The 27,498-nt window shown below is 45.7% G+C and overlaps 1 protein-coding gene across 1 annotated transcript in view; it reads right to left on the bottom strand.

Annotated features, from left to right (window-relative positions):
* Nucleotides 1–27,498, bottom strand: part of LOC146075184 (atrial natriuretic peptide receptor 2-like) — a 130,734-nt gene that overhangs the window by 31,139 nt on the left and 72,097 nt on the right. The window contains exons 12-15 of the mRNA XM_083184159.1: nucleotides 9,873–9,994; nucleotides 5,726–5,867; nucleotides 3,507–3,555; nucleotides 2,542–2,643 (exon numbers count right to left, since the gene is read on the bottom strand). Coding sequence (XP_083040285.1) covers nucleotides 2,542–2,643; nucleotides 3,507–3,555; nucleotides 5,726–5,867; nucleotides 9,873–9,994 — 415 coding nt within the window. The remainder of the gene's footprint in view (nucleotides 1–2,541; nucleotides 2,644–3,506; nucleotides 3,556–5,725; nucleotides 5,868–9,872; nucleotides 9,995–27,498) is intronic.

Below are 27,498 nucleotides of genomic sequence, written 5' to 3'. Positions count from 1 at the left end.
GCAATATGTTACTGTATATTGCCAACACATGTAAACAAAACGTGTCACACACTACTGAGATTATGGGGAAAATTTACTAAGGTGTGTATTCTACTTCACATGTGATGTTGCTATGGGCAACCAATCAGATCCTGTCTACTATGTTCTAGAGGGTGCTAAATAAATAAGAAGTAAATTCTGATTGGTTGCCCATAGCAACATCACATGTGAATTAGAATACACATCTTAGTAAATTTCCCCCTATTTCTCATCTAATTACTGTGCTGCTAGAATTTGTTTCCGAATACATCAGGCTGCATGTGTATTTATGCTGCACTATTTTTCTGCTCAATTGAACTTGGCAAAGTTTTACTACAATATTTCTATAAAGTTACCATGCTTAATTAAAAAGGGAGAAGTTTTCATTGTAATATGTCAAAACAAATTAATATTTTTTTTTCTGCTCTTATAATGTGTATGTTACAGATTAATTAATCACAATTAATACTTTGGGGTATATTTACTAATATGAGAGTTCTATTGGGTGTGGATTGTTAGGTCTACAGCAACTAGGTCGACAAGCACTGGGTCGACACCACTAGATCGACACCACTAGATCAACAGGCAGCAAGGTCGACATGGGTCTAGGTCTACATGGGACAAGGTCAACATGGGTTTAGGTAGACAGGACATTAGGTCAACACAAGCATTAGGTCAACATGGGTTAGGTTGACAGTCAAAAGGTCGACATGGGGTTTTTCACTGTTTTTTTTACCCGAATGTCAACACTATCGATATGGACACAGTTTGAAGTGCACCGGATCCCCTCGCATCACTCGCTTAGCTCGCAATGCTTCGGGCACGGTGCCTTGTTATGCTCAGCACACTATTTTATTCTCCCGCCAAGCCCTAGCGGATGGTAGGACATGAAATACCGCCTGTCAGCCAGAGGCGTAACAAGATATTCGTAGGCCCCATAGCAAAAGTTTGTAAGGGCCCCCTGTTTAACAACTGATGGTGATAAATGTATGCAAAACATATTAGTTTGACAGCAAAGATGGGCCCCCTTCAGCTCTGGGCCCCATAGCAGCTGCACCCCCTGCTCCTATGGTAGTTACGCCCCTGCTGTCAGCACATGTCGTTTAAAAAACAGTGAAAAACCCCATGTCGACCTTTTGACTGTCGACCTTGCCCATATCGACCTAATGCTTGTGTTGACCCAATGACCTATCGACCTAAACCTATGTCGACCTAGATCCATGTCGACCTTGACCCATGTTGACCTAAACTAATATCGACCTTGTTGCCTGTCGTCCTAGTGGTGTCGACCCAATGCTTGTTGACCTAGTTGCTGTAGACATAATGACCGTATCCCATTCTATTAAAGATTGGATGTTACCGATAGCAACTAAGCAGCTTCTACTTATTATTTATTAAGCACCTTCTAAAAGCAACCAATGAGATTCTATTTATAATCTATGTGCAACATCCCATCTTCAATAGAACTCCCATCTTAGTAAATGTACCCCTATGGCTTTCTACCTTATCAAAGCATCCAGCGGTGCCCTGTATAATGGTATAGTGTTCTATAGAACAAAGATTGTTTGCAGGTCCTGTAAATATTTTCCATGTACAGTTTCTAAGGGCCCTGGTAATGGCCAATCCTGTGATAGGAATCTTCCCTCTGCTCTTCTCTTTCCGCAGTTTAGGCTGTTCACCTCTTTGGCTAGAATGGGTGCAGCGAGAGCTTTCAAATATATTATGCTGCTCCATGAATAGTAACCACTGGATATAATCAGTAGCAGCACATTTTTATCTTTTTTCTCTTTCCTATATATCTGAGACATTGTACACACATAAAAATTGACATCTCAGTTGAGCTTCCATATATTCATCAATGTAACCATTACACTTCTTTTTGCTACAGAAAGGATAGGATGCAACAAATATAGATACTGTCATTTGAGATTCAGTGACTTAAGGTGGCCATACACACACAGATTTATCTTTAGATCTGGCTGGTTGGAACAAAAACCTGGTTATGGATGAGAGCAAATGACAGTTGACCATTTGCTTGGAAATGCTGGAAAACTGACAAACTGTCACTCAACTATAACCATGTTTTTGTTCCAACCATCCAGATCTGAAGATAAATCTTACTAGTGTATGGGCACCTTTACATGCATTTTAAAAGATGTTTAACTATCTATCTAAAATATATGGCATAATGTTGGTATTTTGGTGTGTGGTATACTGTAATGTGTAACAGGCATTACATATGTGGCATAATGTGTAAGGGGCACTAGTACTAGATAGTATAGACCTGCATTTTTCTTAATAAACCTATTAAACAGATGGTTAACACCCCCAGATGCCTATTTCCTGTAAATCACCTTGCAAACGGCTAGCGGAGGCAAAAAGTAACAGGATCTCTTCTCTAGCAGGTGTTGCGCATGCATACTACAGGCCGTACACATGCACAGTCGATGAATATTTGGCCGCTGTGCGAATTCACAAGCAGCGATCAGGAATGAATCGGCTATATGTTTTTTAGTGACTTACCTCCACATATTCTGATGGGCATGGACAGGCATTGTCTGCTTTCCCTTTAATTAATTCTGGTAAAGGAAGGCAGCAGTATTCTGCTGATCTGGTGTCATCTTTCTAGATAACAAATGAAACAAGAATTAAACAATACATATATCTTCTCATCCTCCTGATGACATTCAAGCACTCACATTAATCACTCTTAATCCAGCAGCATCAAAAATCTGCCTGTCACCATATGTCATTGTTACACATTTTTGTTTAAATGGAGCAAGAATATGTGGCGATACCTATTACCCATATAGCCCTATGTTTCACTATGTTAATGTTAGCATCCAAGCTCTGTTATCAAAATTCTAAACTATATTGTTGTACAAACTGACTTAGCGAAACCATACACTTCGTTCATATGTAAAACAAAGCACACATTAAATTATTGCCGATTATCAGTAAAAATTGTTCTAGTGTGTGGGGGGCCTAGGGCTTAGCATTCATTGCATTTATGGACAATAATACAAGGTCAGTATTCAATCACTGACTCCCTCAATGTGAGACTCAATGAATTTTGTTACCTGGATTTCCAGAGCAATGTTAAATCTTAAGACTAATGTTTTTTTTTTTTGCCAGCATTTAACCAGTTTATGCAAATGAAAATTAGCATTTCACATGTTGTAAATACCTCTTCTCCAATCAGGAGCATGAAAAAGGTGCAGATACTTTTTTGTACTCTGCTGCTTTTCAAAAATCAAAACATTCCTGTGTTTAAAAATGATCCCGTCAGCTTTTCTTTAGTACATACTTGAAGTGTACTTATCTACTCTCTCGGAAGTTGCAGTTGACTCCTGCTTTTTGGCAAAGTCCCTCACAACCCTGCAACAGTTGGTACTCCTCCTACATCTCGCTCCTAGTAAGCTCTGGTACATTGCTTTGACTTCTTTCAAAAGTTAAAATTTTGATCACTTGAAATGACACTTTCTTACCGAAGCAGGATCATTCCTAATTGCGATTTCAAGTAAGATGACAGCATAGCTGAAACATAAAACATAGACATTAATTATTTTCAATAAATACAACTTTAAGAAATACAATTATACTGTTGGTACCAATGAGGTTATGCTGGAGGAGGTTAATACAGCCATGCACTTTATTTACAGTACGTCTCTTTATGGAAGAGCATTGCTGCACAATGCCGGCGGTTCATAGTGTTTATCTACCATATCTGGCCATTTTAATACATATGGGAATGGCTGTTTTTGATAGTTTTTTTTCATTCACATATACCGCCCTATGTTTGGCCTATTTCCAGGGCTGGTGTAAGGTTTCTCGGCACCCTAGGCAAAACATGAACCTACTGCCCCCCGGGACGTAACTCCCAGAGGCAATGGAGTCACCTGCCTCCTGACTAACAGCACTGAAGGGGCACCTGCATGTAAAGCAGCACCGGTGGGGTTCACAGTGGTATCTAAATGTGACCACTGCTCTTCCACTGGAGCTCTGCGGTGCACTCGCATAGTTAACTGGCTCTATCCCAGGATTCAGATTCAGTGGTGCCCCCAGATCACGGCACCCTAGGCAGCTGCTTAAAGGTGCATAGTGGTAGAGTCAGCCATGCCTATTTATCTTCTGTCTTCCATACAACAGAAAAAGGTCTGGCAGTGAATAATTGGGAAGATTGTGTTATAAGCACATTGGTCCCTACAAGTACAGTGGTCCCCACAAGTACACACAATAAATTATTCCTGTCAATGGTGATAAAAATAATTAGGCACCTTACATTAAGCTTTAGCAGCTTCTAATACAATTAATATAAAGCTGACAGCCACAGAGAATTAATGACAGTAGCGATTACTGAGTATAGTGACAATGTGAATGAGAAACTGCTGATATAAGGGAAGCAATTAACCAATCTCTCTAAGAAATCATATGACAGATACAAAACTGAACTTTATTGGTAAAGAGATTACAACAAAGTAACATTTATGAACATAGAGTGTAAATATATTGATACATGTTTTCTCTTGATTTAAATCATAAAGTGATACAAAAGTAAAACAAATCAATTCACTCTACTTAAATAAGTGGTGGAGCAAAGGGACATATAAAAGGAGTCTAAAATATACAGGGATATAAACCTATTTATATACTGTAACAGTTGCTTTATTTAAAGTCTTACAGCTACTTTCCAAGAATATAAGGAACATATAAGAACACATTACCTCGGTAAATAAAGGATTTAAAGAGACAATGGCCCCTCTTTTTTAATACACTTATTCTTTCTTTTTTTCACACTATGTTTTAATATTTCACCAACTTTTATCTAGAAACTAATAAAAGTTATATTTTATAACAGTTTAATAGGACGTCCACTGCACCCTACAGTACTTTCTTTTCTTATGTAGCAGTGGAGCCTAATGCTTCTGCTCCTGAACTTTTTGGATACGGGATATGTATGTATGTATGTTCTCTCTACCTAGACTGTGGATTCCCTATTCCACATTGATTCTGAATTTACCGCAGAATTGGGAAAGGCACCAGTCGGAGAGGTGTCTCATTGCTTTCCCCTGTTCTGAAATCGAGTTAAAACTCTTACAAATTGAAGCATCACAGTATTGTATGAACATCAACGTTGACCACACCATCCAATTATACACCCTAGAGTGTGGGCTCTTAATATATATGTACCTATGTAAGGCGTAAAAATTCTACTGATCTCTGTGTATTACCCCTGAAGAAGTCCCTAGGGGACGAAACGTTTAGGGTTTCCTTTAAGATCCATTTGCACCTATGGTCAAATTAGAAATCTTGCACTGACGTGAAATGATCTATCGGAAAAAACTCTTGCAAATGATTCAGAACTAATGTATTTTAAATTGTTTTATTGTTTGTAATAAATACATTCTATATTGCTTTTACTTATTTGTGGACTGGTGAAACTATATCTTGAGCGCACCTCTACATCTCCTTTTCTATGTATATTTTTATATCTACTTGTTTAAAACACACAGATATGTATGAAAGCTCCTGCTCATTTGAAATTAAATGTTTTGATAACTGCACTAAATATAAATATTATTATTATTATTACTATTATTATTATTACTATTATTATTATTATTATTATTATTATTAAGGTGTACAAAGAATGAATTCTATAAACATGACCCTGTGGAACCCTTTCATACTACTGTACATGTCATACCTGTTCATGTCGGCTGCTGCAGATTTCTCCTGGCTGGACACAGACTGAGCCTCTAGAGGTATGTACACACGGACAGCATGCTCTTGGTATGTGTCATAATCTGCAGCAGACACAGTTTTTCGGAAACTCTCCAGACCATAATCTGAAGTGAAGGGCGATCAATAAATACATGGGGAGAGGAACAAAACAAATGATCACCTCTGAAGACACATCAGTCTGAAATCATCAATAACAACATACTGTACATTATTTTTATCTGATGACACAAGCGGTGAAGAAATAAACATTAGTTTGCTACAGTACCTCAAGAGACTGAGGACATGAAAATGCCTTCAGCGTCTATTTATGAAGCAGTGTTAACCACAGAGAACATACTGATTTATTTTGTAGTCACTGTATTTTCAAAGATTGTATATTATTTTCAGAGTGCTATGGTGATTGTCTGATCAACTTAACAAGTGACAGAAAGCTTCCCTTCCTATGGCTAGGTAATACCATCTTCAGTTATCTATCCCTTACAATGAGGGACAGGTATAGACGGAAAGAATGTGCTTTGCCCCCACCAGGAAATACTAGCTTGGCTGTTGGCTTCCTATGCACACTTTATAGTGACACAGAAATGCAGTTTTTGCAGCAGCCCCATATTGTCAAATAGTGGCGCTACTGTAGTCTGGATTGCCGGGAAATGCAGAAATACAGATTTACAGTGAGCACTGGGTCTACATATATAGAGCCCTCTGGGCCTGATTCAGGTTCAGTTGTAGTTTTACAAACAAACAGGCCACCCCGCATGCTGTATTCCCCCCAGTGATGTGATTGCAAACTTTTGCAATTGCATTGTAAAAATGCTCAAGCTTTTGAGTGCTTGCATTATTATGGTTGCCCCCTAGTTGGGCCACCATGTTTTGGGTCACAGCGGCTGTGCGTGACATCACGCAGCCACCATGTCCATCCAGCTTGCGGCCACCCAACACCGCATCACCACCCTCCCAATACCACATTGCCATCACCCCACCAACATTTAGTTTGTGGTTGTATTTCTCAGAAGGTAACTGCAGGTTCTGGCCTCGTGCATTCACAACGCAAAATGTGTGCATGCACAGAGTAGAGGAAATCGGGAATAGTAAGCTATCCTGAATTAGGCCCTATTGTGTTGTATCTACCACAAATATTGCCAAAATATGATGATTCTTCATAACATTTATCCATTCTCTTATTATATTCTGTACTGTCTGCTACAACCTCCTATTAGGCTTCCTCTGACCTATCTGATCCTGGCTAATGTACATTTCATTCTAAATGCCATGGTGAATCTGATCTTAATTGCTAGCTGTTCTATATCCACTGCGCCACACCTCAAAATCATAGACTGAATATCATTATAATCAGAATACAATTTAAACCACTGATCTTCAAGGCAATCATAAACTCTTCCCCTAAAAAATCCGTGACAAGATCACAAGAAAATTTCCCCTAAGAACTCTTAATTCAGTATCTGTGCACCTGATTATCATGGGCCAAATGTAATAGGGCATGGGTCCTCAAACTGCGGCCCTCCAGATGTTGTGAAACTACAAATCCCAGCATGCCTTGCCACAGTTTTGCTATAAGGGAGTGTTAAAACTGTGGCAAGGCATGCTGGGATTCGTAGTTTCACAACATCTGGAGGGCCGCAGTTTGAGGACCCATGTAATAGGGTATGAGAATCAGAATGAAAGAATTTGGTAGATTTTTCCCAATTTTTTTAAAGCGGCATTCATTTACATGGCAAAACCATTGGTTGATTTTGCCATGGCATTGATTGCCGCTTTAAAAAAAATTGAAACCTCTACTAAAATCTCTCACTGTCTGATTCTCACACCCTATTATTATCTGATTCATTGGTCTCTCTCAAAACTATCATGTTTAACAGGATCTATTCTAAAGCCAAGCAGTTTTGACTAAGCAATTTTGACTAGATGCACAAGAGATTTTGGCTAGATGCAGTTGACATTTTGACTCAGCAATTTTGTCTAACTAATGATAGTCTATGACCTAGTTATTATTGCCTTACAAACACAGTCTATTTATGCTAGGCGATAATGACTGGTATCTAAGCAAGAAAAAAACCTGAGAGATTTTGGCTAACCTGCTAGGTGATTTTGACTAGCTAGTCAAAATCTCCTGCCAAAATCTCACCGTTTGTTCACCCATTCACATGATCTACTCTACAGTGGCTTACTAGCATTATCAATGGCAACAGATCACTGATAGCAGCCATGAATGGTTTGCCACCAAAGGTTGATTGCTTTGTCACCAATCTGATCTTTCTCCACCACAGAAGCCATAGTGGCAACAAAGTGTTTTATTTATCCTTTGGTCAGGGGTCACAGAGTTTAGCCCACCCTCCCCACAGTTATTCTTAGCCCCACATCTTCCCTGATTGGCCTGTCACCTACTGTGTCACAGAGCAGAGATGTCCATGGATGGATTGGACCATTAATGGCTTCTTATTGATGGTTTAATTGCATAGATGCTAAACATGCATTGGTCTATTGATGGCAAGCTATCATTTGATCCTACTTCTATGAGCAGTGACAGGGCCTGAATCTGGTTTGTATGTAAACCTACAGACACCGCCTACAGCATTTGAATGTTATTTGTACAGTATTGCACAGCTGCTTTCTTGTGTCTGTGCAATTCTGTCTACATCAGAATCAGGCCCTTAAACAAGTTAGATGCATGAACTTTTCCTGCAGATTATTTAGCATTAGTTGGTGAGCCTAATAACAATACTCAGTACTTTTGGGGCTTTCCCTATTCCTTCTATTATCTACAGTACCTCTCAGTCTGGGGCCTCCTGCTTGGCTCAATTTCCAAACACCCATCATGACTGAACTTCTGTCATGTGCAACCCTGCCATAACGAAAACATTGTCAGGCAGCGGAGACTTGCACTATCTTCCTTACTTGTGCACCACATTTTAGTGTCCTGTTATTAGTGTCCTTGTTGCCACCCTGAACTCAACCACAGTTGCTGCGACACCATGATGCTTCTCACATGCTCCCCATGGAGTTTCCTGACATTTCCTTTAGCTTGGCACCACCATGTGCCACCACCACCACCGGTGGTCAGCTGAAATCTGCTCCACCAACTGCAACAGTCAGCTGACACAAATGGCTGAACAGCAAGGGGGGATAAAATAACTCCCATGCATCTAGGCTGCCTCACGTGTTTTGAGATAAATTTGAGCTAAGCAAAGATGTATTTTTGGTTAATGTTGAACAGAGTGATTCGCCCCCACCCACTTAGCAAACTATTCAATCAGTTGTTACTGTTTGCTGCCCAAAAGAAAGGAATCCATAGATCTCTTTTGGAAAGGTCATTTGCAGTAAGTTATTAGGGCGATTCTAGCAATGAAAAACTCTCAACTCAGCTGTATTAAAAAACCCATCAAAGTCTCACCACACAGTAACACGGAACCATGGTCACCACACCACATGAATGACATTGCCACTTAGACTGTAATCTCCAAATGCTAATCTCCTCAGATGTGGTTCAGTGCAATGTCCAAGAGCAGTTTATCTACTGAGAAGGACCTGATAGCTATAGCGGTAGGAATTCTGAAAGGAGTTCACCATCTCCGTTTGGTACATTGGACCAGTGGCTGATTATACAAGGGGCGACAAGGGTGGTTGCCCTGGGCCCCCACATTGGTCCCCTTTCTCCCCGGTACCTGACCAGCGCGGGTCGGTCCGGGCAGCAGGGTCCATGTAGCATTGGGGAGGCAGCGGGATCCCTGCGGCAGATGGAAAGTCAGCGGTGGGGACCCTGCGGCATATGGGAACCCCCATCTGCATGGACACCACTGCCTGGATTCCTGCGCTGGCCAGGTACCAGGGGAGAGGGGAGACCTACCTCCATCCATCATACAAAGCAATGTATCACTGCGCATCTACTCACTGACAAACCACACACATATAGCAATAGATCACTCCGCCCACCATCTCAGGGGTGTTCAAAAATGAGGTAATTTATAAAATAGGAATAATAGGGCTTCCTATATTCTAAGTCTCACAACTCAGCTGAGGCTAACATTCCTGCCAAGCGTATTATATTAACTGTATTTATTATAATTCAACAGTTAATATACAAATAATAAGTGTACCTGTAATTTTACAAACCCATCGGTCATCAATGACACAGTTAGTGGATTTAAGCCGTGGATGGAATATTTTATGTTGATGTAGATATGCCATACCATGTGCTATATCATTAGCAAAAGAGAACCTAAAAGCACAAAACAACCCATTATTACATTAATGGCAATTCCCCAAAATGAAATGAGAAAAATATATTAACCATAAATAAAAACAAACAAGAATAGGAATAAGTGAACACCTTTATACAATAAAATCATATGAAATGAGTAGTTACCAATGTATTACTAATAAGATTTGCACACCTTTTGCTATGCAAAGCATTACTGTAGGGCTCCCTTGGAAGCATAGGTCATTAATGGATCCCTAAGTAAGCAATTGCAGGTTCTCTGTAGAGACAATGGGCTGATGTGTCAACACAAAGTGCAAGGACAAGTATGTTTTGATGTATTATATTCGCTCACCTTGCCACTATACGCTTCTATATGTTTCTTACATTTTAATCTGCTAGGCAGAGAAGAACATGCAACCTACAGTATTTATGACAGTGCTTTGCTATATCCACATGATGTTAAAAGGACCGTGGTCACTAAAATACTTTAATTTGAATGCTTTCTCTTTCTTGTTATAATTTTTCTTGTTATGCATAGTTGCAATTTTCTACTACATTGCTATAATAAGCAAGTTTGCTGAAGTAAGGCCGCAGGGGGTAGCCATTTTGCTTGGTCTCATTACATACTGCTTGTAACTGGCAAACTAAAGTAGTCTTTATAAACTAAAAGTAAATAGCTTACTTTCAATGAAATATTATTCATATATTCAAAATTAAAATGGCACAGATCTTCCACATCATTTATTTGGGCTGCCGTCTATGCATTTACATAACACATAGGACCTCACTCTGGGTTGGTCGCAATGATAATGTCAGGCGCAGTGGAGCAATTTTTTTTGTATGCACGTGCATCATGATTTTGTTTGTACAGAGTTGCAGAACAAACTTAGATGCATGGTACAGTAGAAGACATTTAAGGGGCATTCTGGGCCAATGATTGTAAGGTTACAGGGGGTGTGTAAAAGAATTAATTGAGATGTTGTGTCTCATGGGAGTGTTTAAGGTGTGTCGCTGAAAGAGGTGTATGTGTGTACAGTACAGTGATCCTCTTACACAATAAAGATGGCTGCAGTCTGCACATTTGCAGTGGCTGGAGTTGGAGGTTGCACATCCTTGCAGACATTTGGGTCTGAGTACCTGGAGTGTATCCAAAATACTTTAGGAGACAACAAAAAATACTGTTCTCAAACAGCAATTCCTATGCCATGCCCGTGTAGCCTATGCCTTATGGGGGAAGGGGTGAGCAGTGGCAAACGCAGGATTTTCAGAAGGGGGTTTCCAGAGGGGCGGAGCAAAGCACGGAGATGGACACTTAGGTGACCCAGTATATGCCGGGTCAGTTAAAGTATTATAGATAGACCAAATGTATATAAATAATAATAATAATAATAATAATAATAATAAAATATATGTATATATATATATATATGAACTAATGGAGACCGGCACTCCTGGGTAGATCACAGCTGACTCCGGTGCACATCCAATATAGAAATATAGGGGGACATTTACCAAAATGGATTCGTAGAAAAAAGGTGTATTCGTAGGGAGAAATACACCTTTTTTTTACGAATTTGTATTTTCGGGATTTACAATCCCAAAAATACAACAATTCGTAGTCCTAAAGATGGAACATTCGTATTTGTAGTTACAAATACGAATGCCCTACACCATCGATAGGATACGACAGAAATCACCATTCAAAAGAATGGTGGTTTCTGATTTACTAAGCAGCCGTACTGACAATACGGCTGCTTAGTGGTGTGAAACACCCACGCAAATACGACAGGAAAATAGAACACCATTTTCCTGTTCTATTTGCGTTTTAGCCTGCACGGATCAGTCAGATCCGTGCAGGCTACAGTGTAAAAAAATAGAAAAAATAAATAAATTAAAAAAAAAAACGGCGTGGGGTCCCCCCCACAGCCATAACCAGCACCAGGCTGAAGGAGCCGGGGCCGGTAATTAAAAATCAGGGAGCCCGACAAATAGGGGTTCCCCGATTTTTAACAACCAGCCCCAGGCTCCAGGTCCGGGGCTGGTTCCCAAAATACGGGGGACAAAATGAGTAGGGGTCCCCCGTATTTTAAGAACCAGCCCCAGGCACAACCAGCCGGCAGGGTAATGTCACAGCCGGGGGACACTTATAATATAAGGTCCCGCGGCCAAAACATTCTCCCTACCGACCAGTCAGCCTGGCCAGGGGCCCTGGGGGAGTGGGGACCCCCCCAATGAAGGGGTCCCCCCCCTCCAGGACTTACCTGACCAGGCTGAAGCCTGGTGCTGTCCTCGATGCCCCTGGGCGGTGGGCATCGAGCTGATAAATGTTGTAAAAAATAGATAAACCATTGTTTTTTACTGTGGCACTACAAGTGCCAGCAAGCCTCCCCAGCAAGCTGGGACTTGGAGAACCACAAGTCCCAGCCTGCTGGGCATTAAAGGGCCCGCTGGCACTTGTAGTTCTACAGTTAAAAAAATAGTGCACAAAACACACTGACACACTTTTAAAATAAAACTTTATTACACACAAAGCCCACACATACTAATACTTACCTATCTTCTTCCCATAGGTCGCCCTGGTCCTGTGTCGGCGTCTTCTGGTCCTGTGTCGTCTTCTTCCTCCATGTCGACCGTCGCTGTCGGCGATGGTGTCCCCGTCCGGATCCGAAGAAATCCATTTGGGAAGCTGTGGAAGGAAACCATACTCACCTGTCCCAGCGCGACGTAGTCCAGGTAAGGGTCTTTGCAAAAAAATAAACCGAAAACCCCGAAACCAAACCGGACTGACGGAGACGCACGTGTGTTTGTTTACATCGTGCGGCTCCGCCTCCCGAATGCCGCTATTGGCCGCTAGGCCGCAAGGCGGCCAATAGCGGCATTCGGGAGGCGGAGCCGCACAATGTAAACACACCGTGCGTCTCCGTCGTGTCCGGTTTGGTTTCGGGGTTTTCGGTTTATTTTTTTGCAAAGACCCTTACCTGGACTACGTCGCGCTGGGACAGGTGAGTATGGTTTCCTTCCACAGCTTCCCAAATGGATTTCTTCGGATCCGGACGGGGACACCATCGCCGACAGCGACGGTCGACATGGAGGAAGAAGACGACACAGGACCAGAAGACGCCGACACAGGACCAGGGCGACCTATGGGAAGAAGATAGGTAAGTATTAGTATGTGTGGGCTTTGTGTGTAATAAAGTTTTATTTTAAAAGTGTGTCAGTGTGTTTTGTGCACTATTTTTTTAACTGTAGAACTACAAGTGCCAGCGGGCCCTTTAATGCCCAGCAGGCTGGGACTTGTGGTTCTCCAAGTCCCAGCTTGCTGGGGAGGCTTGCTGGCACTTGTAGTGCCACAGTAAAAAACAATGGTTTATCTATTTTTTACAACATTTATCAGCTCGATGCCCACCGCCCAGGGGCATCGAGGACAGCACCAGGCTTCAGCCTGGTCAGGTAAGTCCTGGAGGGGGGGGACCCCTTCATTGGGGGGGTCCCCACTCCCCCAGGGCCCCTGGCCAGGCTGACTGGTCGGTAGGGAGAATGTTTTGGCCGCGGGACCTTATATTATAAGTGTCCCCCGGCTGTGACATTACCCTGCCGGCTGGTTGTGCCTGGGGCTGGTTCTTAAAATACGGGGGACCCCTACTCATTTTGTCCCCCGTATTTTGGGAACCAGCCCCGGACCTGGAGCCTGGGGCTGGTTGTTAAAAATCGGGGAACCCCTATTTGTCGGGCTCCCTGATTTTTAATTACCGGCCCCGGCTCCTTCAGCCTGGTGCTGGTTATGGCTGTGGGGGGGACCCCACGCCGTTTTTTTTTTTAATTTATTTATTTTTCTATTTTTTTTTACACCTTGCAGCCTGCACGGATCTGACTTGATCCGTGCAGACTGCTAGAAATAATTCGTATTAGCGGCCGTATATACGGCCGCTAATACGAATCATTACACCATCGGAGGGTTACAAAGCAGTCGTATCTGACTGCTTTGTAAATCCCCCTCCGGAACACGACTTTGCATACGACTTAAACAGTCGTATGCAGTCGTAGGGAAACAACCAATACGAAAAACTAGGTTTTTTATATTGGTAAATTTCCCCCATACTGTCCAGGAAGGGATGTCACTCGGAGATGAATCAATGAAATAAAGTACGCGACAACTGTATGTGGTCAACGTTTCAGGGGATTTAGCCCTTTTATCAAGACCTGGTCTTGATAAAAGGGCTAAATGGGCATAGCAATGTATTGGGGCACCTACTGATCCTCCAGCGGTAGGGGTGGGGGAAGCTTTGATGTCCCCCGGGTGGTAGGGAGTATTATATCAACCGCTCAGCATGTAGGGCCTGGATGAGTAATTTCCACTTATTACACCTTTACTGCACAGATGGTGGGAGATGGGGTGGGAGAATGGGGCATTGGGCTGAATGAAGGGGCCCTAATACATAACTTCCAGGGTGGTAGAGGATGTTTAATATGCAGAGGACGGGTGTATAGTAGAGTGGGCTTATTATTCATAATTTTCTGGTGGGAGGACCACTTGCTTGACTGCAGATATCTCCAGTTCCCAGAAATAGATTTCTTAGATTTTAATGGAATTAAAAACTAGAGAATCCCACCTACCAAATGGAATTGGGGACTAGGGGATCAGATTTCAGGAGGCAGAGCAATCTGCCAATGAGTAAATAAAACTACATACCAGGTGTGTGGAGCAGGAGCAGTAACCAGCTGCTGGAAGGCTGATATCTCTGGTTCTGGGAACATTAGAGACAAGCTAATAGTGTCCCTCAAAGGGGGAGAATCCCAGCTTTTGGAATATACCCTCAGAAAAACTCTATGTCAGACAGAACCTGAAATATCTGACTGGGAAGAGCAATTAACAGGCTTGGATTGGGACCACTGCTTTGAAGTCAGATATCTCTGGTTTCCAAGGGGCGATTTTTAAAATTCTTGTACCCATGGAAAGAGGGGACCCTCAGCTTTCAGCTTAAGGCCCGAGACTCCTGGGGGGGTTTCTGGGTACTCAGAAACCCCCCCTGCGTGCGCTACTGGTGAGGGGGGGGGGGTAGTGGTGGTAGGTGTTTCAGTTGAGTAGACTATGGGCCAAATGTAATAGGGTGTGAGAATCAGAAAGTGCAAAATTTTGGGAGAGTTTTCCATTTTTTTTTAACGGGGCAATCATTTACACTGAACAAAAAAAAAAAAACGGGTTGAATTTGCCTTGTAATTGATTGCTGCTTTAAAAAAATGGGAAAACTCTCCCAAAACTAGATTATATGTTGCCCAATCCCATGAATCAGAGCAACATATCGGGTAGATCCTATAGTATGTACAGTATCCATGATGCTCCCACGGGTCACTAGCGACATCCCCCGTCAGCTGTGAAGAAGGTGTGCAAGTGTGTACCCCAGGGGCAAACGCAGGATTTACAGAAGGGGGTTTCCAGAGGGGCGGAGCAAAGCACGGAGATGGACTCTTAGGTGACCCAGTATATGCTGGGTCAGTTAAAGTATTATAGATAGACAAAATGTATATAAATAATAATAATTATATACACATATATATATATATATATATATATATATATATATATATGAGCAGTGTAGACCCCTGGGCATAGCAATGTATTGGGGCCCCTACCGATCCTCCAGCGGTAGGGGTGGGGGAAGCTTTTATGTCCTGCGGGTGGTACGGGGTATTATATCAACCGCTCAGCATATAGGGCCTGGATCAGTAATTTCCACTAATTACCCCTTTACTGTACAGATGGTGGGAGATGGGGTGGGAGAAGGGCTTTGGGCTGAATGAAGGGGCCCTGATACATAACTTCCAGGGTTGTACAGGATGTTTAATATGCAGAGGAGGGGTGTATAGTGGAGTGGGCTTATTATTCATAATTTTCTGGTGGGAGGACAGCTTGCTTGACTGCAGATATCTCCAGGTCCCGAAATAGATTTCCTAGATTTTAATTGAACTTAAAAACTAGAGAATCCCATCTACCAAATGCTATTGGGGACTAGAGGATCAGAGTTCAGGAGGCAGAGCCATCCGCCAACGAGTATATAAAACTACATACCAGGTGTGTAGGGCTGGAGCAGTAACCAGCTGCTGGAAGACTGATATATCTGGTTCTAGGAACAGTAGAGACAAGCTACTAGTGTCCATCAAAGGTGGAGACTCACAGCTTTTGGAATATACCCTCAGAAAAACGTTAAACGTTAGACAGAACCTGAAATATCTGACTGGGAAGAGCAATTAACAGGCTTGGATGGGGACCATTATTTTGAAGTCAGATATCTCTGGTTCCCAAGGGCTGAGTTTTAAAATTCTTGTACCCATGGAAAGATGGGACCCTTAGCTTTCAGCCTAGGCTCCTTAGACTCCTGGGTGGGGGTGGGTGTTATGGGTACTTAGAAACCCCTCCCTGCGTGCGCTACTGTGCCCAGCTTTTATCTCTCTGCACATGCTAAACCTAATCCCTCCCTACTGTACCACATGGCCCAAGTGTACAGTTGCTTGCTTTTTTCTTCTATAAACTTAATCCATAATGTCATTTTTTTTAATGGTTGTAGTTCCTATATGTATAGAACAATGTAAAGAGTCAAAAGGAAAGTATACTGTTGCACCTCTCTAATAGAACATTGGGCTAATCACTTCCACAGGCACTCCAATAATTTGTTCTGTTTATCAGCGTAATGGCACTCATGTATAGATGTGACCTCTACTGCTCATGTATTCACAACATATCTGACATATTTGCACAGGGAATCTCAGCTAAAACCTCTGTGTTTGATCTCTCCTGCTAAAGAGAGTGCCCTTGGCACTGTGGAGGATGGATTAGCTATGAGTGCCAAGACCATCCTACATAGAGGAAATCCTGAGAATCGCGATGGAGGGGCCCACACAGAAAAATTACTACTGTATTGGGAAGAGACTTAAGAAAGATTTTAAATTAGGTGCTCTGGCCCTTTAATAAAGGAGAATGTATAAAGGCCTTCATGTTCCGCTTATAGAATGTTCATCTGTTGTTATGTTTTAGTTAGGAAGACTAGTTTTATAGTACAATGGACTGCAAATGGAGAATGTTCCAGAATCACGAATGCTGAGTAAGCAGTAAGGGAACATAAACCGCTGATAGGTTCCCCAGGTTACACTTGGAAGGTGTCTTGTGACATGCTGATTAGGATGGGCACAAGGCCTATCAGAGCAGGGGGAGGGTTTTAGATAGGGCAAGGAAGTCACATGCTAGATGTGAGTCACTCTGTCCTGAGAAGCTGAGACGCTTACATAGTCAGGCAAGTGCTCCCTGGAGCAAAAGTATTTAGCTGTGCTTTCTTTCTAAAAACTCTTCTAACCTCTTTCTCCTTCGTCTTATAGATTTCTGTCCCTGTCCTCTCTTCCTTCTGTCCCTGTCCTATCTCTTAAAAATACTGTGCAGCATGCAGCGCCCCACTCGCGCATCTCGCCTGCCAGCGCGGCTCCGTGAGGCACCTTACCCGTTGCTGGAGGCGAGACAAGGCCGCGGCTCACGTGCCAGAGGCACAGCCCGGCAGGGGGGGTTGGGCAGGGGTAGAGCCCGCGGCGCTAGTTCACGCGATGCAGGGCTAGGCCCCCGCATCGCCGCGGTTGCCTGGTGCAATGCCCGGGGCGGCCTCATGGCGACAAGATCGCGGCCTGGTAGGCCTGGCCCAGCAACTGCAGCCCTGGCCTCCCCCTCGCTGTGCAGCAGGGGGGGGGGGGTTGGCGGGGCTCCCCAGGCTTCCCCCGGGTGCCCCTCTGGCATTCCCATATTGGCAGCTAGGCTGCATCAGGGGGGAAGTCGTCCGTCTACCCCCCCCCCCGCCTTCCAGGCTTCCCAGGCCGGCTAGCGGTCGCCCCAGGGGCGGGGGGGGGGGGGCGGCCCCACAGCGTGTGCAGGCCCAAAGGGGGGATTCAGGTCCGGTGGGCCCACCGGACACCCCAAGCAGGGGTATATTATCTGCTATGTCCCCCTTACGGTTGGCTAGGCGGCAGTGGCTTAGACAAACCAGGGTCATGCCACAGCATAGGATTAGTACACGGTCCCCTGGGGAAGCCGTGGGAGGCACGGCTCAGGAGGCCTCTGCCACTTCGGCACCTCCTGGAGTGGGGAGTGAAGGGATGCAGCAGTTTATGGTGCTACTGACATCCATTGTAAACCGGGCTCCCCCGGCAGCCCCCAGCGGGGCATCTCCCTCTGTCACCCCCACTCCTGCTCCCCTAACATCAAGGGACGTGGTGGCTTCAGGAACTCCCCCGGTGGGATCGTGACTGCCCCTGTGGAGATGAGCCTCGTGCCGACGGCGGGCACTTCAGGTGGGTCATCAGCTAAGCGCAAACACCGCAAGCGTAGGGCCGCGCGGACCTCCTCATCGTCCAGCGAGTCAGATTCCAGGTCCTCGGGGGAAGAAGGGGGTAGGAAATCCCGTAGGAGACGCAGGCATAGGCGCCGCCGCAGGCACTCTAGCTCAAGCGGCAGTTCTGGGTCCCCTCTGTTCCCTAGGGGTCAGGTAGTGCACTGCGAAAACACTGCTGTCCTTAGGGGTTTGAGGCACAGTGTCCAGGACAGAATAAAGGAGGGCAAGTACGTGAGCTTCTTCACGATGACTGCACAGGCTGAGAAGGAGTATCACGCCGCAAAGGAGGAATTGGGGAGGAGGCCTATTGCACCTATCACCGGTGGCAGACGGGCATGTTCATGTTCGCCGCGTGTTACCTGGAGACAAGGCCGCAGGAACACATGAACATGGTGCGCTACATGCACATGATTCATGGGATGTTCCTGTCGGAGAGCGACTCCTCCTGGCGATCCTATGATGTGAACTTCCGACATAAACAGTCGGGGTTGGACATCATGGATTTTGGGTGCAAGGATGTGGAGATCTGGATGGGCCCAAAACCATCCACCTCTGCGACTACTGCACCAGCCGTTGCCCCTACAACCCCCAGGGCACACGCCCCCTTTCGAGGGAGGGCGGGGGGCGCCCCCGCCGGACACTGCTTCGCCTTTAACGGAGCCGGCTGCGCCCTGGGTGCCAGTTGCAAGTTCAAACACGCCTGCACAAAATGCTGGGGTAACCATTCCTCAAAAGAATGCAGGAAGGGAAAGCAGGGTGGCCCCTCCCAGGCAGCAGCTGCCGGAGGTCCCCCTCAGTAAGGCCCCTTCTCCTGTTCGGGTGGACCGCATGGCCGGATGGCTGAGTGGGTACCCGCGCAGGGGTGAGGCCGTATTCTTGGAATCTGGTTTCCGTTCGGGTTTCATCCTCCCTATAAAGGGGGAGGTTTCAACTTCCGCTCCCCGTAATTTAAAGTCTCCTATCCAAATGCCGGGGGTCGTCTTAGAGAAGGTTGCCAAAGAAGTTAGCTTAGGCAGGATGGTCGGCCCTTTCCCGTACCCTCCCATACTGGGGCTGATCCTATCTCCGGTGGGGGTGGTTCCCAAAAAGGCCACGGGTAAGTTTAGGCTTATCCAGCACTTATCCCACCCCCCTGGTAGCTCGGTTAACGACGCGATCCCAGAGGATTTGTGTCGCGTCCAGTACCAGTCTTTTGAACAGGCGCTTGAGATGGTGCGTGGTCATGGCCGGGGGGCTCTCATGGCCAAGGTGGATATTGAGTCCGCCTTTCGCTTGCTCCCCCTACACACGGAATCATTTCGGTTCATGGGCTTTCGCCTCCCCACTGGCTTCTATGTGGACAGGTGCCTGCCGATGGGCTGCTCTATTTCGTGCGCATATTTTGAGTGCTTTAGCAGCTTCCTGCACTGGTGCATGGAGTCGGGATCCGGGATAGACGGGGTGGCCCACTATTTGGATGATTTCCTGTGCGTGGGCCCCGCAGACTCACCTCATTGTGGCCTATTACTGTCTTACATGCAGGACCTTTTTCAGCAGTTGGCAAACTACAATTGCGCCAACTCCAGTCACTGCTAGGCCTGCTACACTTTGCCTGCAGGGTTATACCCATGGGACGAGTTTTCTGCAGGAAACTGGAGAGGTCCATGGCAGGCATCAGGCATCCCCTTCACTATGTACAGCTGTCAGCTGAGCTGAAGAGGGACTTGCACGTATGGCTGACCTTCCTGGAGCAGTTTAACGGAGTCCTAATATGGCCCGCCCCCACCTGCTCAAACACGCAGTTGCAATTGTTTACTGACGCCGCGCGGAGGGGGGGGGGGTTTCGGTGCCTATTTGCATGGGTCGTGGTGTGCTGCACCGTGGCCTGTGGAGTGGGTTATGGAAGGGCTCACAAAAAATCTGCTCCTCCTGGAACTGTTTCCCATTGTGGTGGCGTTGGAGCTTTGGGGGGACAGGCTGCGCAATTCCAGTATTGTTTTCTGGTGCGACAATTTGGGAGTAGTGCAGTCAGTCAACCGGCAGGGGGCAGCCTCTCTGCCGGTGGTTAGGCTGCTGGCGCGTCTGGTGCTGCGATGCCTACTGCTCAATGTGCAGTTTGTGGCAAAACATGTTCCCGGGGTGGAGAACTCCGTGGCAGATGCTCTGTCCAGGGCTGACTGGGTTAAGTTCCGGGCCCTGGCACCTGATGCCTCCCTTGTTGGTGAACACTGTTCCTCTTATATTTGGCAGATGATCAGGCCGGAATGGAGGGGCTAGCCATGCGGGCTATCGCACCAAGGATGCTCCATTGCTATCAGGCAGGATGGCACGAGTGGGAGCAGTTCCGGCTGTCCGCCCCCCAGACAGGTAAGACACCTGAGGCGGCCATGGTGGCCTTTGTTTGGAGTTTGTACTCCATGGGTCGCTCTGTTGCCTCCGTGCGCAGGACCTTGTCAGGGGTATCTTTTTTCTCCTCATTGCAGGGTAGGGCGGACCCCTCCCGGTCATTTTTGGTGTCCAGGGCATTGCGAGGTTGGCGGAGGGCCACACCGGCTCTCCCGGACTGCAGGCGCCCTATTGATATGTCGTTGCTTCCAGCTCTGCTGGGCGCCCTGAGGGACATTTGTTGGCCTTATTATGAGGTCCTTTTGTTCCGCACGGTGTACGTGATGGCATATCACGGGGCCTTCAGGGTCGGGGAGCTGGTGGCGCCGTCAAAACGTGCCCCCTCACCATTGGTCGTGGATGACCTGGTGGTCCAAGCTGATTCGGTGCTGTGTCACCTGCGACGTTCTAAGACAGACCAGGCTAGGAGGGGGCGGTGGCTGTCCTTGCTCCCGTGCACAGTGGAAGGGGCGTGCCCAGTAGCGTTGGTTTCGGCCTTCGCACAGGTGCGCCCGGACCTACCTGGCGCATGGCTGATGCATGAGGATGGGTCGCCGCTCACCAAGTACCAGTTTTGTCACGTCTTGGGGCGGGCGCTGGAGGCCACGGGTCTCGATCCGAAGGAATTTGGGTCGCATTCCTTTAGGATTGGGGCTGCTTTTGGCTTTAATCACAATCTGGCATGGTGTACTTGTTAGTTTACTCCAGGCGGTGTGTTTTGTGCCTCAAGAGCTGGTCGGCCACGGTTTTTATTTTATCTCTCTCTTAACATGTATGGTGTTTTGAATGCGGTGTGCCAGTATGCCGACAGCTCTCTAACCTCTCTATACATATTTCAGGTCGACAGGACGTTAAGTCCGTGTGGATGATGGGCCATTAATTTGTGTTTTGGGCCTCCCGGGCGACCATCGCCTCTGATTTATGTGTGTTTCCTCAGTCTGGGGTTGTTAGGTGGCTGGGTGAGAGAGGTATGCTGTCGAATGGACTGCAGGCCGGGCTGATTCGAGCCCTGCGGAGATTCGGAGTCCCGAGAATTATTATTTTCCACCTGGGTGGTAATGATTTAGGGCGGGTATCCGCTCTTGAGCTACGCTCAGTGATAGTCCGTGATCATTGCGCAGTGTTTGCCTACGTGTAGGTTAGTTTGGTCCTCCATTATCTCCAGGAGAGTATGGAGAAATGCTGTTTCCTGCCCCCGCCTGGAGCGTTTGCGGAAGAAAGTGAATGCTGCAGTTGAGAGGTATCTGCTGACCAATGGCGGGGGTGTTATTCACCATGACACCATCAGCTTTCAGCGGATTGCGCTGTATAGAAGCGATGGCGTTCATTTGAGCCCGGAGGGCGTGGCTCTGTTTTTGGGAGATGTTTTTGGTTGGTTGGACCAACAGTGCTGAGCGTTTTGTGTCTAGTGGTGGCGGTTCTGCGGCTTAGGGCCTAGCTTTGGCGGTAAAGAACCAGTAGCACACGCAGGGGGGGTTTTTGAGTACTCAGGAACCCCCCAGGAGTCTAGGGGCCCTATGCTGAAAGCTGAGTGTCCCCTCTTTCCATGGGTACAAGAATTTTAAAAATCGGCCCTTGGGAACCAGAGATATCTGACTTCAAAGCAGTGGTCCCCATCCAAGCCTGTTAATTGCTCTTCCCAGTCAGATATTTCAGGTTCTGTCTGACTTAGAGTTTTTCTGAGGGTATATTCCAAAAGCTGGGACTCTCCCCCATTGGTGGACACTAGTAGCTTGTCTCTACTCTGTCCAGAACCAGAGATATCAGCCTTCCAGCTGCTGGTTACTGCTCCAGCTCCACACACCTGGTATGTAGTTTTATATACTCGTTGGCTGATTGCTGTGCCTCCTGAACTCTGATCCCCTAGTCCCCAATACCATTTGGTAGGTGAGATTCTCTAGTTTTTAATTCCATTAAAATCTAAGAAATCTGTTCCCGGAAACTGGAGATATCTGCAGTCAAGCAGGCTGTCCTCCCACCAGAAAATTATGAATAATAAGCACCCTCCACTATACACCCCTCCTCTGCATATTAAACATCCTCTACCACCCTGGAAGTTATTTATCAGGGCCCCTTCATTCAGCCAAATGCCCCCTTCTCCCACCCCATCTCCCACCATCTGTACAGTAATGGGGTAATTAGTGGAAATTACTGATCCAGGCCGTACATGCTGAGCGGTTCATATAATACCCCCTACCACCCGCGGGACATCAAAGCACCCCCCACCCCTACCGCTGGAGGATCGGTAGGGGCCCCAATACATTGTTATGCCCAGGGGCCTACACTGCTGTTGATGCCCCTGTATGTATATGTATATATATATATATATATACATATATATATATATACACAATTTTTAATTATTATTATTTATATACATTTGGTCTATCTATAATACTTTAACTGACCCGGCATATACTGGGTCACCTAAGTGTCCGTCTCCGTGCTTTGCTCCGCCCCTCTGGAAACCCCCTTCTGAAAATCCTGCGTTTGCCCCTGAGAACGGTCATCCTTTTAAGATCTTGTGTGTGTATAGATAGTGGGGTGCGCTCTCCCTTGGCATCGCCTGTCATCGGCCATGCTTCTGTCCAGGGGATGGCCAAGCTACCTGCCAAGGTGGATGACCTGGGAGAGTGATCACCAGCGATGGTGTGTATGTGGAGTCATCTATAACCCCACTTTCCTATAGTGACCGTTCTTTAGTGCCGCCACCAATTATAGTTTTAGTTAATTGTCAAAAATAAATTTGACATTCATTTTTGAAACGCCAGCACTTTGTGTCCGTGTCTTATTTATTAGTTAGAATTTAAGTGATAAGCTAAGTTAAGGTTTGTTTGGTTGAACTGTAAAGTGGTCCTGGGGATACCAGATGGCGAGTTTAAGAATCACGAATGCTGAGTAAGCAGTAAGGGAACATTAACCGCTGATAGGTTCCCCAGGTTACACTTGGAAGGTGTCTTGTGACATGCTGATTAGGATGGGCACAAGGCCTATCAGAGCAGGGTGAGGGTTTTAGATAGGGCAAGGAAGTCACATGCTAGATGTGAGTCACTCTGTCCTGAGAAGCCCCACCCACCCTTCCCTATTTTCTCTCTTCTTCGGCGGCGGTAAAGAACGGTCATCCTTTTAAGATCTTGTGTGTGTGTAGATAGTGGGGTGCGATCTCCCTTGGCATCGTCTGTCACCTGCCGAGGTGGATGACCTGGGAGAGTGATCACCAGCGATGGGATGTGGAGTCATCTATAACCCCACTTTCCTATAGTGACCGTTCTTTGGTGCCGCCACCAATTATAGTTTTAGTTAATTGTCAAAAAGGGTGTGGTATGGGACTCCGACAGTCGGGATCCCGACAGTCATTATCCCGACGTTGGGATCCCGACTGCCCGGAGTCAGACAGCATGGCGAGTGCAAAAAAGCCCCTTGCGGGCTCGCTGTGCTCGCCACGCTGCGGGCACGGTGGCTCGCTTCCCGAGCCACCTATTCTATTCTCCCTCTATGGGGGTCGTGAACCCCCACGAGGGAAAATAGCTGGTGGCCGTCGGTCACTCGGCTGCCGGCGTTTTGACAGTCGGGATGCCAACGTCGGGTAAATGACTGTCGGGATCCCGACTGTTGGGAACCCATCCGGCACCCGTCAAAAATAAATTTGACATTCATTTTTGAAACGCCAGCACTTTGTGTCCGTGTCTTATTTATTAGTTAGAATTTAAGTGATAAGCTAAGTTAAGGTTTGTTTGGCTGAACTGTAAAGTGGTCCTGGGGATACCAGATGGCGAGTTTATGATAATATTTGGGGAGTGCACTGCAGTGACTGCTAAAACTGTGTTTGTAGGACTGCCAGACCTGAGCCTCAGTACAAAGTAATGTCTTCATTCCAATTGGGGTTATACTACCACTGAACATTTGTAGTTTAGCACAGATGTGGGAGACAGACACAATTGGTTGTGTTAGTCTCGTTACTAGATTTTGACTGCAACCAGCCGGATGTGTCAGATGAGCTGCCAGATAATTGTATAGTGTATGCCTACTTTAAGACATTACAGAATAAATGCAAGATGCAAATGGCTGGTTCTTGTCTAATTTGGCCACCATGATAAATTAGAACAATAGTTTGGTTGCTAGGACCATGTAGTCTTTTTGCCACTTTTTTTCCTGCCTACTCAAAATTGTTAACAATGGGCCTGATTCAGAGGTTGTCACTACAGTGTTTTCAATATCGGTCACCATTGGAACATGGTAAGTAACAATATATATGTGCTAATATCTGCCTTCTGTTTTTAGTGTTCATGGACAGTGTCAGAGCCGGTTTAAGCCTTTGGGGGGCCCAGGGCACTTTAGAAAGGGGGGCCCCCTCCTACTTGTCATTATTGGCCGCAAACTGCAAAGAAGAATATTAAACTGTCAAAACACAGAGTAAAAGCAGTATAAACTTGTTCAATGGTCAACTGCAGGGGGGGGGGGGGGAATTAATATATATATATATATATATATATATATATATATCTTATATATTTATCCAGATCTGTCACTCATCCCCTGTGTGTATAACGCTGGGTGGGGTTACAAGAGTAACAGCGTTATACACACATAGTTTCTGCCTTAGGGTCTGCCAGTGAGTCTCCCCGCACCCCCCAAAAGCGTGTCTGCCCGCAAACCCCCCCTCGCGAGTGGGGCTGCCCGCAAAGCCACACCCCCCCATGTACAGCGTGTCTGCATGCAAACCCCCCCATCAGTGGGTCTGCCTGCACATCCCCCTGCGATGCCCCCCCTCCGCACCACCAACAACCCCCCACAGGTCTCCCTGCGCCCCCCCTTCTGCCAGCACCCTCCCCCCCAGTGTGTCTGTCCGCAAACCCCCCCATCAGCAAGTCTGCACCCCTCCCCATCAACACCACTGCCCTCCCCCTTTCCCCTTCCCTAGGGCAGCGGTTCTGCCTGCACCCCCCCCCCCCTGAATCAGCAGGTATGCCTGCACCCCATCAGTAGGTCTGCCCGCACATCCCCCTGTCCACCACCACCATCGCCCCCCCAGCGGGTCTGCCCACACCCCACGTGAGCATGGTGCAAAGTGTTATGGGACTTAGTCAACTCCCAGTAATGCATTGCACACTTGTGCAGACAGTGTGCCTTGGCTCTTGATGCTCAGCACCATTAATCATTGTCACATTGGCAGATACAAAAAAGAGAGAGAAAGTCAGTCGCACTGGTTAATGATATGAACAGTGTGTTAACCAAATGGACCCTCCTTGTAATGAGTGTAATTCTGCAACTATTACAGGTAAGTATTGAGGGTGTGCTACCTAAGGCATGGAATTTTACAGGAAAAGAAGACAGGAAGAATGCCTTTTGTTGGTGCACCTAAGAATAATTGGACTCATAATACATAACTTTTAATAGATCCATGTATAAAATTTCTGCGAAATATAAAACCAAAACATACAACAATCACACAAAATAAAAAGGGGAGGACATTCCCCTGACTCAGTGTGACCCCCTGATCACCACAACCCCAATGTTTTGATAGGTACTAATGATAATAATAAAGGAGTGGGTATTCTCCTATGATAGCGGTTATGTTGGTCAAAAATATCAGCCTACTTATAGGGAGATAGTAGGTGGAATGAGGGTAAGGCACGCACCTATTGAAGACAGTCCTCAAGTAGTGCTGCCCTCAACCTACAGTTATGGCCTGGTACATCGTGGTTTACAACGCGCCATTGAGGGCTCTGACTCGCGAGTTGCAGATCACGTTATGTCCTGCATTATGTACCACGCCATGCAATACATAGTTTAACCACTGGGTGACTAATGCTCCACGTTAAGACTTTACGCTACGGATTTTTGCTAACCACTTTTCACTACGGATTTTGTCCTTACTTTACGGACAGATTGTTTTGTATTTATTCGCAGAAGCAGCTACGTACGGTCATTTATGTAATTGGTACAGAAGCCATGCTAACCTTTGCTATTGCTGGATGACTACTTAAAACATTATTTGAGGACCTACAGTATCATACTTTACACTACGGATTTTGTCCTTACTTTACGGACAGAGTTCTTTTCTTTTATTCGCAGCCGCAGTGACGTACTGGATTGTCATGAACTGTATTTGATTGGTGCAGAAGCCATGTTAACCATCTGCCAGGAATGAAGTCACAGGCAATAGTGGCCTAGCGGGTAGAGGCACGGCTTCACTATCTCAGTATCAGTAGTTCGATCCTCAGTTGATTACATTATATTTTTATTTTTTAAGCGTTTTTTTTCGCAAAATAGATTTAGCTTTTCAGGTAAAACTCCTTGCCTTGAGGACCGTGTTTCGGGATTAAATTCGCTAACCATTGCTAACCAGCCACTTTTCACTACGGATTTTGTCCTTACTTTACGGACAGATTGTTTTGTATTTATTCGCAGAAGCAGCTACGTATGGTCAGTTATGTAATTGGTACAGAAGCCATGCTAACCTTTGCTATTGCTGGATGACTACTTAAAACTTTATTTGAGGACCTACAGTATCATACTTTACACTACGGATTTTGTCCTTACTTTACGGACAGAGTTATTTTCTTTTATTCGCAGCCTCAGTGACGTACAGTACTGGATGGTCATGAACTGTATTTGATTGGTGCAGAAGCCATGCTAACCATCTGCCAGGAGTAAAATCACAGGCAATAGTGGCCTAGCGGGTAGAGGCACGGCTTCACTATCTCAGTATCAGTAGTTCGATCCTCAGTTGATTACATTATATTTTTATTTTTTAAACGTTTTTTTTCGCAAAATAGATTTAGCTTTTCA

This window comes from Crinia signifera, chromosome 1 (genome assembly GCF_055691185.1).
Source record: "Crinia signifera chromosome 1, ASM5569118v1, whole genome shotgun sequence".
Lineage (NCBI taxonomy): Eukaryota > Metazoa > Chordata > Amphibia > Anura > Myobatrachidae > Crinia > Crinia signifera.
Note: the sequence above shows the minus strand (reverse complement) of the source record. Positions and strands in the feature narration are given on the sequence as shown.